Here is a 12,578-nt window from a genome sequence, read left to right on the forward strand (position 1 = left end):
TCAAGCCGCAGTAAGGCACGTAGAAGAAATAACAGAGCTTTTTTTTCTTCTTCTTCCCTTATAGATCTCCTGTTAAGTTACAATTGACTCTTTGAAAGTAGTGTTGCTATACTTGGTCTTCTACAGCACGATGCAGAAGTTTCTTAGAATTTTCAGCATATTGTCATGCGTTTCTTGGAATTTGTATGTGTGTGTTTTTGCAAGTGTGTACTCACAGGTCCACCTACAATTGTAGGCCCGGGCGGGTTGCAGTTACACTCTCCTCGTTCCCCCTACAACATTGGTGTATAAATAAAGCAATTAAAAAAAGTTCAAGTAAAGCTGTTTTCTCTTCGCTAAGCTCTGCTTGCACAACAGAATCATCATTTTGTCTGCAAATTAGTCCAAGAACACCACTAATTTCTATGTGATTTGTAGCCAATTGTCTTACTATCTTTTAATATGGTTGTGATGAGCAGTTCTTCAAGATTTTCAGGGTTTACTACAGCACCAGACAGAGAAAATGTCAAATATATGTGGCTTGTCATGTACTGTAATTTACTCACCCCTATCATTGTCATATTGTTTATCTTGCTGGATATACATTCCGATTGGTCTAATTTTTTAGATTCAAAGTACCTTTTTCGAAACAACATTTAAACAGGTATTAAACATACTTTTCATTTATTTGAAATGTCAATTTTCATTAGCTGTTAGCAGAACCTCATCATAATTAACAGGAAAAAAAGGTGTTAAAACATCCTCCTTTGTCTAAACAATCAATGTAATGTGTTTCACTTGTTGATGGAGTTCCTGAAATGAATGGACTTTTCAATAATATTCTAACTTATTGAATGGATCTGCACGTAAATATTTTCTCACTTGCGTAAAAATATAATGAAATGAATCACATTTGACAAAGAATGAACTCCTGACATATCTGATCCCTTTGGGTTTTGGTTGTGTTGTGACCCATTTTGCATAGTATGCGAGTATTGGGATAAAGGGTGTCAAATGTACAGGGGGCTACAGTGTAGGGATAGAGTCAGTTAATTTTGAAATGTCACCTTTTCTTTTATCGAATACTAATGACCACCCGATCCTGTTGGACTGAATGCTCAAAGCTCTAAGCAGCCTATGAGTTCCTCCAAGAGGTCTGATATTTACTGGCTGAAATCGTTAGAAAATAGGTCAAGCTGCTTTCTGTTGGAGCCACTTCCAACTTTCAATAATGCAGACAGAGTGTGTGCATAATTCTGGATGAGATCAAGTAATTTTAACGTACGGAGAGTTAATGAGCACAAGTATCTTGCAGACTGACGTGAGATAAATACATAAAAGTGTTTCAGAAAAAAGGTATTTCTTTCTTAAAAGCTGCATTTAATTCATGCTAATGGTAAAATAATGACGTTTTTCAGTGGTTTTGTAGAGAGTGTTTTAACTAGTTGCATTGAATGCTGGTTTTGTGGTATAACGCAAATACAGAAGTGAACTGAGGACAATAGTGCCCACCACAAATATACTGCTGGTTGTTAGTTTGGAAAATGTTGAATACATTTATCCACATAGATATCTCTTATCAAGGTAAAAAGCACTCTTGTGGATCAGAAGCAATTTCTTAAATGCATGCTGAGGCATTACATTTTCAAAATAACTGTTGTTCATGGTCAGCAGGTCTCAACTGGTAAATCCTTTATGTTTCGTTCATGAGGACATGTTTGAACAATTACAGGTTGCATTTTCAGAAATTTAATCAGATAACCCTGATGAATAATTAAGTTAAAAGCACAAAAGCCAGAAACTTTAGAGGATGTTATTGTTGATTCTGTGTTTATCTAGCCAATGTTTAAGTGTGTTTTTGTTGAAATTGTGTTGTACTTGCTATTTTTTTGTTGTTGTTTTTGCTTGTTTAATAGTTGATGTAAATGGCTAGAGTCATGCATTCACTCACTGAGCAAAATTTCCTTTTTGGGGGGACAATAAAGTATCTATTCTCACATTTAAATTATCCGTCATTAACATTTGAGTCCCACGTCCCACGCCCCGAAAGCTCCGCCTTCTTTAATTCTTCATCTCTCCCTTCCTCAGTGACAGTCTGGACCTGCAGCTCTGACTCAAATGGTAATTATTACTCATACACAGCGTCTCTCTTCAGGCCCGCAAAATGCCTCCTCTGCCAAGAATGGCACGCACGTCACCTCCACTGATGCTTTATCTGTAGCCGCGGGACTGCATGTGCACGGGTACGTGAGAGTGAGTGTGTCTGTGACGCCGGGCACGGTCAGTGGAGGGTGTTAAGCCTTCTCTCGTGATTACCATCTGTTCCGCCCCCTGATCTTCAAACCCCTTCCAGTTCCTGTCATCCAAACAAAATGGTAGACTTACCTTGTCCCCCTTAGCTCCATGAAATCCCTGCAAGAAAAAGACACACACAAGCAGACACACACAAAGAGAAACACATAAAGTTACTCTTTGTTGTTTCACATGGAAGTGAGCTGAGTGCAGCTGAGGGGGGTAAGAATGAAATGGGAGCAGACATCGCCTCTCCTACGGATCGAGGCAGAAATCCTGGGTAATACCTAAATCAAGAACAATTCCCGAAAAAAAAAAGCTCAAGGGAAACTAAAACTTCTAACCGAACCCAAACATTAAGTGTAGCTTGAAACTTCAGCTTTTTCCCTAAACTGCAAATGTGCACACAGATAAACATGCAAATGGAACGAAGACGTAAAAATAGACGGAAACTTACGGGTGCGCCGTCAGCTCCTGGAAGCCCTCTGGGCCCAGGGGCTCCATCTTTACCCTGCGAGTCGAAAGTCAGCCACGTTGTGTGAGAGTCAAAATAAAAGGATTATAATAAGACTTGTTACACCAATACGACATATTGAAATCTACCGGCGGTCCCGCTACTCCAAATCCCGGTGGTCCCTGTGGCCCTGGGAGTCCCGCATCACCTCTTGATCCCTGTGAACAAAAAAAGACGCAAAGCAAAGTTTGAAAAAAAATGTGCATTTTTTTTCCAGATTAAAATGCCATAGTTTTAATACAAAAATCTACCTTTTCCCCTGCAGGGCCAACAGAACCTGGCAGTCCTGTAACACCAGGGGGTCCCTCAAGAAATGAACAGGTTAGACCAGGTTATAAATGTGCAGCATGGTAAATACAGAATGTGAAGGTGGAAGAGAAACTCACTACTAGTCCTGGGAGACCTCTTGGTCCCTCAATGCCCTGGGAAAAATATTTAAAAAATGAAGCAACAAGAAAATAAGCGGGGAGGTTTTTAATGTAAATAATACTGAGTTTTTTTTCTCTACAATTAATCAAGTGATTAATTGTTGAAGAGTTTATTCAACTTCCCAGAAGTTGAATAAATAAATCATCAGAGAACATTGATGGATTTTAAGCAAAAGAATTTTAGAATCTTTTTCCTGTTTTGCCAAAACACAACCGTAGACCTATTTTACTTGTAAAAATCAGATATAAATTTTCCTTCCTCTTCACAATCCTCTGCTATGTGTTAAATGTGAAAAAAATAATAAAAAAATCTTACTTGTGGTCCCGGAAGGCCCACTCCTGCAGCCCCAGCATCGCCCTATTGAGGGCAAGGTGCACCACAAATCAGAATGACAGCAGCGTAGTAAATAAAAGGTCAAATGAAATCTTCCATATATATCTACATGTGTACAATTCACACCTTGCTTCCTTTGGGACCAGAGGGACCCTGTACACCTGGCAAGCCACGATTTCCCTAAAGAGAACAAATACAAACTGAGACTTTGGGGAGTTGAGCAATTCTCAAAGTGCAAAGCTAAAATTAAACTGAACTCCAGCTCACAGTTTTGCCAGGTTTCCCCGCTCCTGGGGACCCAGGATCTCCTTTTTCTCCTTTGGGCCCTGGCACGGCTACACCGTCACCCACCGCCGTGCCAGCAGACAAACAGCTAGTACATGAATCACCCTGGCAAAACAAACCCAAAGCATGATACACAAACCTTCAGGATGAGTCAAAGTGCCATATGTTTGGGTGCTAGAACCAATATGGCCGGTTTTTGGACAAAATATATTAACATCCCAACAGATTGGATTAATAGCGATTATAAAAAAAAACAACAACATAAGAGTCTACATTTTCAACTCGTGTTAATATTTCTGAATAAATCATCAGAAGAGGCAGATCAGACTGTGGTACGTTGAACTGAAATGTTCTGCTAGCTTCTCATTTTACCTTCTCTCCCTTCAAGCCGGTTAATCCATCCTGACCCGGGTCTCCAGGCAAACCCGGGACTCCGGGGACACCGATCAATCCTTTGTCTCCTTGTTCTCCACGCTCGCCCTGGTCGAACCCAAAACACACAATCAGAAACCCTTCTTAGTTTTGACGGGAGCCGTGTATTTTCTGTTCAAAATAACAGAGCCGACAGAATGGAGCTTAGATACCAACTCCTGCTTTATTAATTTATCTCTCAAATAATGGAAGTGGTTACGACCTCATTATTTCAACAACTGTCTAGTTCCACTTTGAAGTTGGGGTTGAGTGATTCCAGTGTATAAGGTAATTTAAGGCATACTGTCTTTGTTGTTGACAGATTTTTTTTTTCTTCTTAGATTTTTTATCAGGATGATAAAAGTATTCCAAATAAATTTCGAGGTATAATGCGAAGCAGAAGCTGGACTATTTGTACCCCAGCTGCCTGAAATATTAAAATAGTATCACTTGAACTGATCCTTGTGCTGGTGTTACTTATTCAAGATTCATTATCAAGGCCTCTCTCACTAGAAAAGCGTTTAAATGCATGATGCATGTTATTTAAAAAGTCTGACACAATACCCAGAAGGCTTGGTTAGTTGGTTTTAACAGGGCTCCAAAATGTTTGGAATATGTTTCTCAGGGGTTGGGGTTTAGCAGCCGGAGCACAAAGTCTGTAAATACACGTACACAAAATAATAGAAAACATACCTTTTCTCCCTTAGCACCAGACTGGCCTGATGGTCCCTGTTAAAAGTAACAACAAGCAATCACTGAGCTGCAAGCACGGCGCAAACGTCTGTCTGGTCACACAGAGTAAAAACCGTTGACATAAAAGCGAAGGGCAGAAGCACGCGGCAGGTAAACCGAATAGGTGGCAGAAGCCAAAAGAGATTTTTGTCTTTTACTATTTAGCTGCTGTTCTGTGGTTCGGCGAGATTCCCTGCATATTATGTTTGCACAATGAGCATCAGGGTAGATTTTGCCCCCGGGGTTGAAATCTTTCCAGCATCGTAAACTTTTCACTCTTCCAGATGGCGCCTAATCGGTTTTACTCCGTAGCAGAACAAAGAAGCTCGTCTCGTGGAATTAGCTAAAAATGTTATTTTGTGATGCCAGTTTAGCTCGTACACACTGAACTGACTATTTGCACTTAAACTGGCTTATGACTGAGGGAACTTATCCGTGTTCTCTTTAAGCAGGGTGTATATTTCTCTTTGTTTAATGAGGATATAAACAACAATGTGCACTAAAAACCACTGGCAAAGATAAATGACTGTGACTCGGATTAATATACTGTAGCAATGGTGTTAATCCATGTCATTAGTACCATAAGATTCTTCAGAAACATTTTTAAAAAGTTGCTTTTCCTATTGATATTTTCCAAACAGATATACCTGTTTGCCTTCAGCTCCAAGTCCTGGAGGTCCAGGGGGACCTGGAGGGCCAGGTCCAAAGTCGCCCTGTGAATGGACAAATACTTAAAGTCGGTCTGCATAGCAACAGGCGTAATGACTTCTTGACACAGTCACACACACTCACCTTCTCACCCTTTGGGCCAGCGGTTCCCACACCGGGCTTCCCGTCTTCACCCTGTTGAAAGATCAGGAAGGAATCATCACCTTTCCCCCCCCCATATTTCCACCATTTTGTATTTCTTTCAATAAGTGTTATATAAAGTTATCACAAAATATGCTCATGTAAATGAATAAAATTGTACAGGCTTGTGCATAAAAACCAAACAGAATTATTAAAGGTTACAAAGGTCAGTCACAGTTTGTATTTGCCAATGCTTACATAAAAAAAAAATAAATAAAAATACTCTGAGGAGGAAATCTATTTTTCATGTTTTCAACTGCCCAACTGATGTGACTTTGAAATCAATCCGGACAATTTTACAGTTGCCTGGAAAGAGTCATCGTAGCTCTATAGTAAAGCGCTTGGATGCTTCCATGAAGAAGCCTTCAAGGTCAGTTGATGGAACCACAAAAAGCATCGAACAAGGAATGGTGTGATACCAAATGTCATCCATATTTTAAAGGAACTATAGAGTGAAAACTTCTAAAATTTTCCATCATACCACTCCTAGGAGTTAAAATCATTTTAATGACACCAAAAGATACTAAGTGACTTTAGCTTGTAGAACATGATATGAGCAGACGTGGTGCAGTAGCTAGTGAGGTGACACCCATCACTCTTGTTAAATCATGCTCTTTTAAAGCTACCATTGGCAAACTGCAAGCAGTGTTTCCATTAAGCAGCTGGCTGCAGGCTGTCTTTAGCCAGACTAATTAACCTGCTAATATCAGCTCCCAGCATTGTTCTATAAAAAGAGCAGCACATGCTTTTACTTAAAAAGTACACCTGAATTGAACAGGTTTATAAAGATCACAAATTAAAATTTTGAAGGTTATGCATTTTTGTTTAAGTCTATGTATCAAAATGGGTTCTTATAGGTTTTTTTTTTTTTAACAAGTGTTTCCCATTTAACAAATGTAGCCTATTCATGTTTTTTCACACTTAAATTTTTTGGATCAACAAAAATATATATCAAAGACAACTAGAATAAATGCAAAAAGTAGCTGTCAAATAAAAAAGCATAAATTGATTCACTCTAATAAAAAGAGAAAACGCTATTTAAACAAACTTATGGTCATGTGTTGACAAGTTATTGCTCCTCCACCCTATTAAATGACAGCACCACACTTAGAAACAACAACTGCCATCAAACATATACAATAAACTGTCAACTAATTTTTTCTAACTCACTCCAGAGGATTTCTGGCACTCATTTCTTTTTCCAAATCGTTCGTACTCCAGCCGAATTGGAAGGATTTTGAGTATGAATGAACTGCTTAATCTCATGACACGACAGCTTATCTTGGATTTTAGTCCACACTTTGACACTAGTTTTCTCCATCAAGTTTTCTCCAAACTTGATGGATCAGTTTTCAAGTCCTTTAAGTCTGTCCATTTAAAGGACAGTGGCCAGACATTACCCTTCGACGTTTTCTGGTGGCTAGTACCATTTATGATTCCATCAAGTGTGGAAAGCAGCAGCACCCTTTTTTTTTTTTTCATCACTTGTCAACACAATTCTGTCACATCTTGTTTTCTAGGACATCCAAAAGCAGCACTGTAGTTAACTGCAGTGGTAGAAGTGCAAAAATGTTCCTTTAAGTATCAAATGTCACACAAGCTAGCTGGGAAGTCTATCAAAGTGTGATTAAAAATAAACCTAGTTTGAAAATGGCTTTCAACAGCTCTTGTCAGGACTTAGAATTATCTGTACTGAGCTATTGTCAATGATTGCATCTTTGCTTACTGCATAGTTTCATACTAAATTGCATATTTAGCTGTTTTTCTTTTGTTTAGTTTTTTTAGCCAAAGTGTTAATTCAACAGGGAAGAATTAGCAAAACAGAAATAGGAGAGGACTGGACCTTTGTTACTCTGAGAATACAATGGAAGAAGCAAACAAAAACAGCTGGAGGGTCTCCAACACACATGTTTTCACAACAGCCATGTTTCTGGATCACTGTCAAGTCGCTCTTAAGCAAACTTTCTTATTATCTGTAAAAGGAAATTCTGTTCAACAATATTGCATCTGGCCTGTGTGGAGACACCAAAATACAGCTTTCATTTTAATATTTACAGCTGTAAAGCTTGAATTAATTTGAAGAGTCAGTTTAAGAATCTATCTTCTCGGATACAACATGAAAAAGTGCAAACAAAATGAGGAGAAAAAAAAAAACAATTACGAAAAAATGTATTTGATTCATAACAAAGTTGCAAAGGCTGTTAACCACTTCTCCTACCTGTGCACCTCTCTGTCCGTCCTTCCCCGCAGCCCCCCTCGGTCCAGGTTTCCCCTGTTTGCATGGCCACATTTCATTTCGTTACATCAGCAGGTTGAGAAACAGAAAAAAAAAAAAAAAATTCAAAGAACTGAGGCTGGACTCACCGGCTTTCCGGCAGCTCCCGCGTTGCCGGCATTACCCTGCAGACAGGCAGGGGGAAAAAAAAAAGATCACTGAAATTCCCCATTTTGATAAAAATGGATTGCTTTTTAAATTGGTAATTCACCCCTCAGAGTTAAGTTGCACCCTATGGGCAGCCATGTCAGATGATATTGGTTTTTGAGTACCTTGGCTTTTTTGCTAATAAGCTTCCTGCTGAGAAACAAATCCCCATGGGAGACAGTTTGGGGCCTTAAAATTAGTGCACCGCTGTGATTATCTTCTCAATGCAGTCATTAAGAGTTGTGCTCCAAAAACCGATTGAATGGGCTTCACTTATACAATCCATATTTGTTACTTTGCAGCACTATGTCTTTTTCTTTTAACTACCTTCTCTCCTTTAAGGCCAGGTAAACCAACGTTTCCTGGCTCCCCCTGGGAAATAAAAAGAGGACAATACGTTACTTTAATGAGGCTTATGCACTTTCAGTATTTTTTTTTAAACACTGAAAACTATTTTCTTACTTGCTCTCCTTTCTGTCCAATCCCGGGTTCCCCCTTCTCTCCCTTCAGCTGCAGAGTTTGAGTTTGGCCACGAGGGATGAGCTTAGGTGGGAGTTCTCCGAGGGTGGGGCACACGGAACACGGTTCTCCCTAAAACCCACAGAACACATGTGATATCTTCAGATGTTAAGATCTTATTCTGTGACCTGCAGATAAGTTCTTGCAGTCAAACTTTTTTTACATTTTGTCCTGTTACAGCCACAAACGTTAGCGTAATGTAAGACTGTCAAAAGCTACCAATTAATGGTAGCTTTTGGCTTAAAGTGGAAGAAAAACAACAACAATAAAAAACGATTTACAATTTTGTCAATGAAAAAAAATGAATCTAAAATGTTCCTGGCATTTACATTTTCCTGCTCTAAACTTATTAAGTCTTGACTTATGTTTTTTGGAGTAGGTGTCAGAGAAGAAATCTTTGCCTCCTTTGTGAACAGTTAACCTGGTAGATGGACTGAACTTGTTGACAGCTTTTCCAATCATATGAGCACTCGATGTGCTTCACACGAGAGCCACATTCACCAACATTTGTACACCAATCAGCAAGCAACTTAGGATTAGGTATCTTGCACGTCAACATGTGTCAGGAGGAAGATGGAATCAGACTTACAATTTTCTGATTGCAAGACAGCTAATTACCTACTGAGCCACAATCACCGCTAACAAATATCAGTTTGATTGTATGGATTGCTTCTCCGAACAATCATTTTTAAGTTTCTCCAAAGTTTAAATGGGGGTGTTTTAATACATAAATATGCTACAATAAAAACTCATTTCATTGTAGCTTTGGCTATGGGTCTTATCCTGCTGAAAATTGAACCTCCTTGGAAAGTCCTTTGACGTCACTGCTCTGTAGTCAACGCCATACTTCTTTTCAACAACTGTGAAAATCTTTCAAGTCCACGCCTAAGAAAGGCTTCTATCTCCATGATGCTCACAATATATGCCACAGTTGGGATGGTGTCTTTAAAGTAATGTACCTTTTTTCTTCCACACACATGTTGCTTGTATCTCAATAAAGTCAAATGTGTTCTTAACATAAGCAGAGCACTTTGTCGCATTGGTTTGCTGTCCCTCTCGATATAAGGGCGGCCGCTAATGTGACAAAATACGTCAAAGATGCAAATCACAGTAAAATTAATTTTAAAAACTGAAACTTTGTTTGGTTAGCTTGGAAAAGTCCTTTAGGAACAATTGCAAAGTTCGGTTAAGTAATTTGGAAGCTACATCTGGCCGACAACTTAATGGCAAAAGCTTCTGAAGGAGAAGATATTTAATTTCAGGCGTAAGACAGACAACACACCAACCTTCTCTCCTTTGGCGCCATCTGATCCGTGTTCTCCCTGCCAAAACACACAAAAAGCACAGAATTCAAATTAAATCCCAGCGCATCCTGCCAAGGCAGTTTGCGCAATGATCTCGCGTCTGAACATGGCACTGGAAGCATTCTGGTCTCCGCAATTAGGCAGATGTCGACGCATATTGGTAAAGTGCGACTGTGGCTGCAGCGTGGACTCGGGGGTCATAGACTAAAGTTGAGTGACTTTCGTAGTTGCAGACCTACATGACGTGATGTTCTGAATGTGGGCGTTTGAGTGGACTTTTTTTTTGCATTTTGTGCAATTTGGTTCAGCTAGTTTTGCTTGCATCTGCTCTGGGAAGGAGTGTTCACACAGTGCTGATGTTAGCATATCTGAGGAATGCAGATGAGAGTGTATAGGTCACACTTGAGCAGAATATGAATTAAGTACACATTCAAACAAACAGGTAAGAAACCCCATACCTTCTGTCCCGCTTTGCCATTTGCTCCTTCGACACCCTGTCAAAGAAAAAAAAAAGGGGGGGGGAGTAAAAAGAAATGAACAGATGTCAAGATGTTTGTTTGAAGAGAAGCCATACTCTAAGGTCTGTAAAAAAGTTATTTTTCTTATCATGTTACATTTTTCAGATAATTAAAAAAGTGAGCTCGAGTTTAAGGCAAGTAACTGATGGCCACAAATACTTCCTCAAAAGTCTTGGGGATTATCAAGAATTTTGTTCATTTTGGCACATGTGACGGATATTTATTTATTCTACTTGGCCAGCATGAGTTACTGAACTAGAACTGTCTCACAAGGGTCTTTTCTTGCCAATATTCTCTCATTACAGAATCACAAACACTGACCTATCTGGTAAGTGAGGCCGGCAGCTCTTCAGATATCAATCCCGATTCTTTTTGTGACCTCCTGGATAAGAAGCTGACGAGGAGTAATTTTATACCTGCCGTTTATTGCGAAGGTTCATTCTATGCTTTTTTCCCCCTCCATGTATGAATAGTGGCTGTAACTGGGGTTCATAGGAGTCTCAAAGCTTTAGAAATGGCCATGCAGCACATTTCTTTGTACATAATGTGCTCTTTATATTGTATATATATATATATATATATAAAACTCTTTTAGCCTAGCTGATGTGTTCAGGTTCTACTTAAGCTAAGTGAAGGTCTGACAGTAACCAGTTGTGGAACTGGCAGGTAAAACTGGACCGAAAATGTGGCTGATCATAGCTATTTTAAAAATTACCAAGGAAATTTGAACTTAAATGAATTCATTTCAAAGCAGCCTTTTTTCTTTTTTTGCATTCCGTCTGTATATAATTTCCGATGTTAACATCTAGTTAATGATCTGAAACTTTCAACTGTGACATAAATGCAAGCAAGAAAGAAATCTTTAAGGGGCGAAGACTTTTTCCAGAGCACTGTACCTCTCCTTTTTCGCCTGCTCTACCCTGTTCTCTCTCTCTGTGCCCTAACCAGGTATGACAGATTGATGCTGGCACTATTGGAAATCGTTGCACAGAAAATCTCATAAGGCTAAAGATTTATATTCCATCACCCCTCCTCCACAAATCATTCCCCATTTCACCTGCTGGAGTAAGTGGGAGTTATAAAAAGTAAAAAAAAAAAAAAAAGAGAGAGAGAGAGAGAATTTGGACTCACTAGAGGGACAGAAAGAATGAACCCCTCGCCTTGGTGACTAAACTTTGACAGCGTATCACGTCTTCTCCCGTTAAGCTGCCCCAGCGCCGCAAGAATTACAGGGGCACACACAACCCTGAGGTGGAAGTAAATGCTGCACTTTTCCTCGGAACGATAAGAAAGATTAAATATATACGCTATCACACGAGCGCTCAGGGTTCAATTGTCAGCTGCGACTCACACCCCTATCTACAACTGTAATAAAACATGCAGTGAGATCATAAAAATGTAAAACGGAACATCCGGCAGGTGCGGAATACATTACGCGGCACGTCAAACCGGTGTACTTACAGGGAGTCCTCTCTCTCCGATCCCCGGCGATCCGGGCTCTCCTTTAGGGCCGGGCTGCAACACCGGGCACACTTCGCACGGGTCACCCTGAAGATTTACACACAAATTAAACACGCGGCGTGTTGATCGGAGTGCAGGGACACGCAGATCAAAAGATTAAGGACTGTGCTAATGTGGCATTATTAAACCTTCTCTCCTTTTGGACCTCCTGGGCCTCTTGGTCCCTAGGAAAACAACAGAATCCCTGTCAAACACTGATGTATCAGTTTGTCATTACAGTACAGTCTGTTGGAAGCTGGTGCATGCACTGCTGAATATCAATCAATGCTTAAAAGAGTCTCTCACCGGGTCTCCTGGCAATCCGCCTTCTCCTTTCGGTCCTGGGTCTCCCTGGAAATGGGAAGTTGAAACTGAATATGATAGCATGAAACACGAATTGATCTCGTCAGTAAGGTTAGCTTGGAACCGGCAGCAGAATCCCCAAAAGATCAGGAAAAGTTGGGCCTGGTTGTTTCTACTCTTGTTCAGTT

At 39.9% G+C, this 12,578-nt stretch overlaps 1 protein-coding gene across 6 annotated transcripts in view; it reads right to left on the minus strand.

Moving 5' to 3' along the window:
- col16a1 (collagen, type XVI, alpha 1) overlaps positions 1–12,578 on the minus strand; it is an 84,853-nt gene that overhangs the window by 24,749 nt on the left and 47,526 nt on the right. For all 6 annotated transcript variants that reach the window (XM_028035472.1, XM_028035473.1, XM_028035474.1 and 3 more), the window contains 22 exons: positions 12,394–12,438; positions 12,237–12,272; positions 12,049–12,135; positions 10,528–10,563; positions 10,052–10,087; positions 8,709–8,837; positions 8,574–8,618; positions 8,189–8,224; positions 8,043–8,096; positions 5,768–5,818; positions 5,623–5,688; positions 4,937–4,972; positions 4,205–4,312; positions 3,815–3,937; positions 3,674–3,727; positions 3,530–3,571; positions 3,172–3,207; positions 3,037–3,090; positions 2,875–2,943; positions 2,729–2,782; positions 2,365–2,391; positions 216–272 (listed from right to left, as the gene is read on the minus strand). In XM_028035472.1, coding sequence (XP_027891273.1) covers positions 216–272; positions 2,365–2,391; positions 2,729–2,782; positions 2,875–2,943; positions 3,037–3,090; positions 3,172–3,207; positions 3,530–3,571; positions 3,674–3,727; positions 3,815–3,937; positions 4,205–4,312; positions 4,937–4,972; positions 5,623–5,688; positions 5,768–5,818; positions 8,043–8,096; positions 8,189–8,224; positions 8,574–8,618; positions 8,709–8,837; positions 10,052–10,087; positions 10,528–10,563; positions 12,049–12,135; positions 12,237–12,272; positions 12,394–12,438 — 1,281 coding nt within the window. The remainder of the gene's footprint in view (positions 1–215; positions 273–2,364; positions 2,392–2,728; positions 2,783–2,874; positions 2,944–3,036; positions 3,091–3,171; positions 3,208–3,529; positions 3,572–3,673; positions 3,728–3,814; positions 3,938–4,204; positions 4,313–4,936; positions 4,973–5,622; positions 5,689–5,767; positions 5,819–8,042; positions 8,097–8,188; positions 8,225–8,573; positions 8,619–8,708; positions 8,838–10,051; positions 10,088–10,527; positions 10,564–12,048; positions 12,136–12,236; positions 12,273–12,393; positions 12,439–12,578) is intronic.

The sequence above is a fragment of the Xiphophorus couchianus genome, chromosome 13 (assembly GCF_001444195.1).
Source record: "Xiphophorus couchianus chromosome 13, X_couchianus-1.0, whole genome shotgun sequence".
In the NCBI taxonomy this organism is placed as follows: Eukaryota; Metazoa; Chordata; class Actinopteri; order Cyprinodontiformes; family Poeciliidae; genus Xiphophorus; species Xiphophorus couchianus.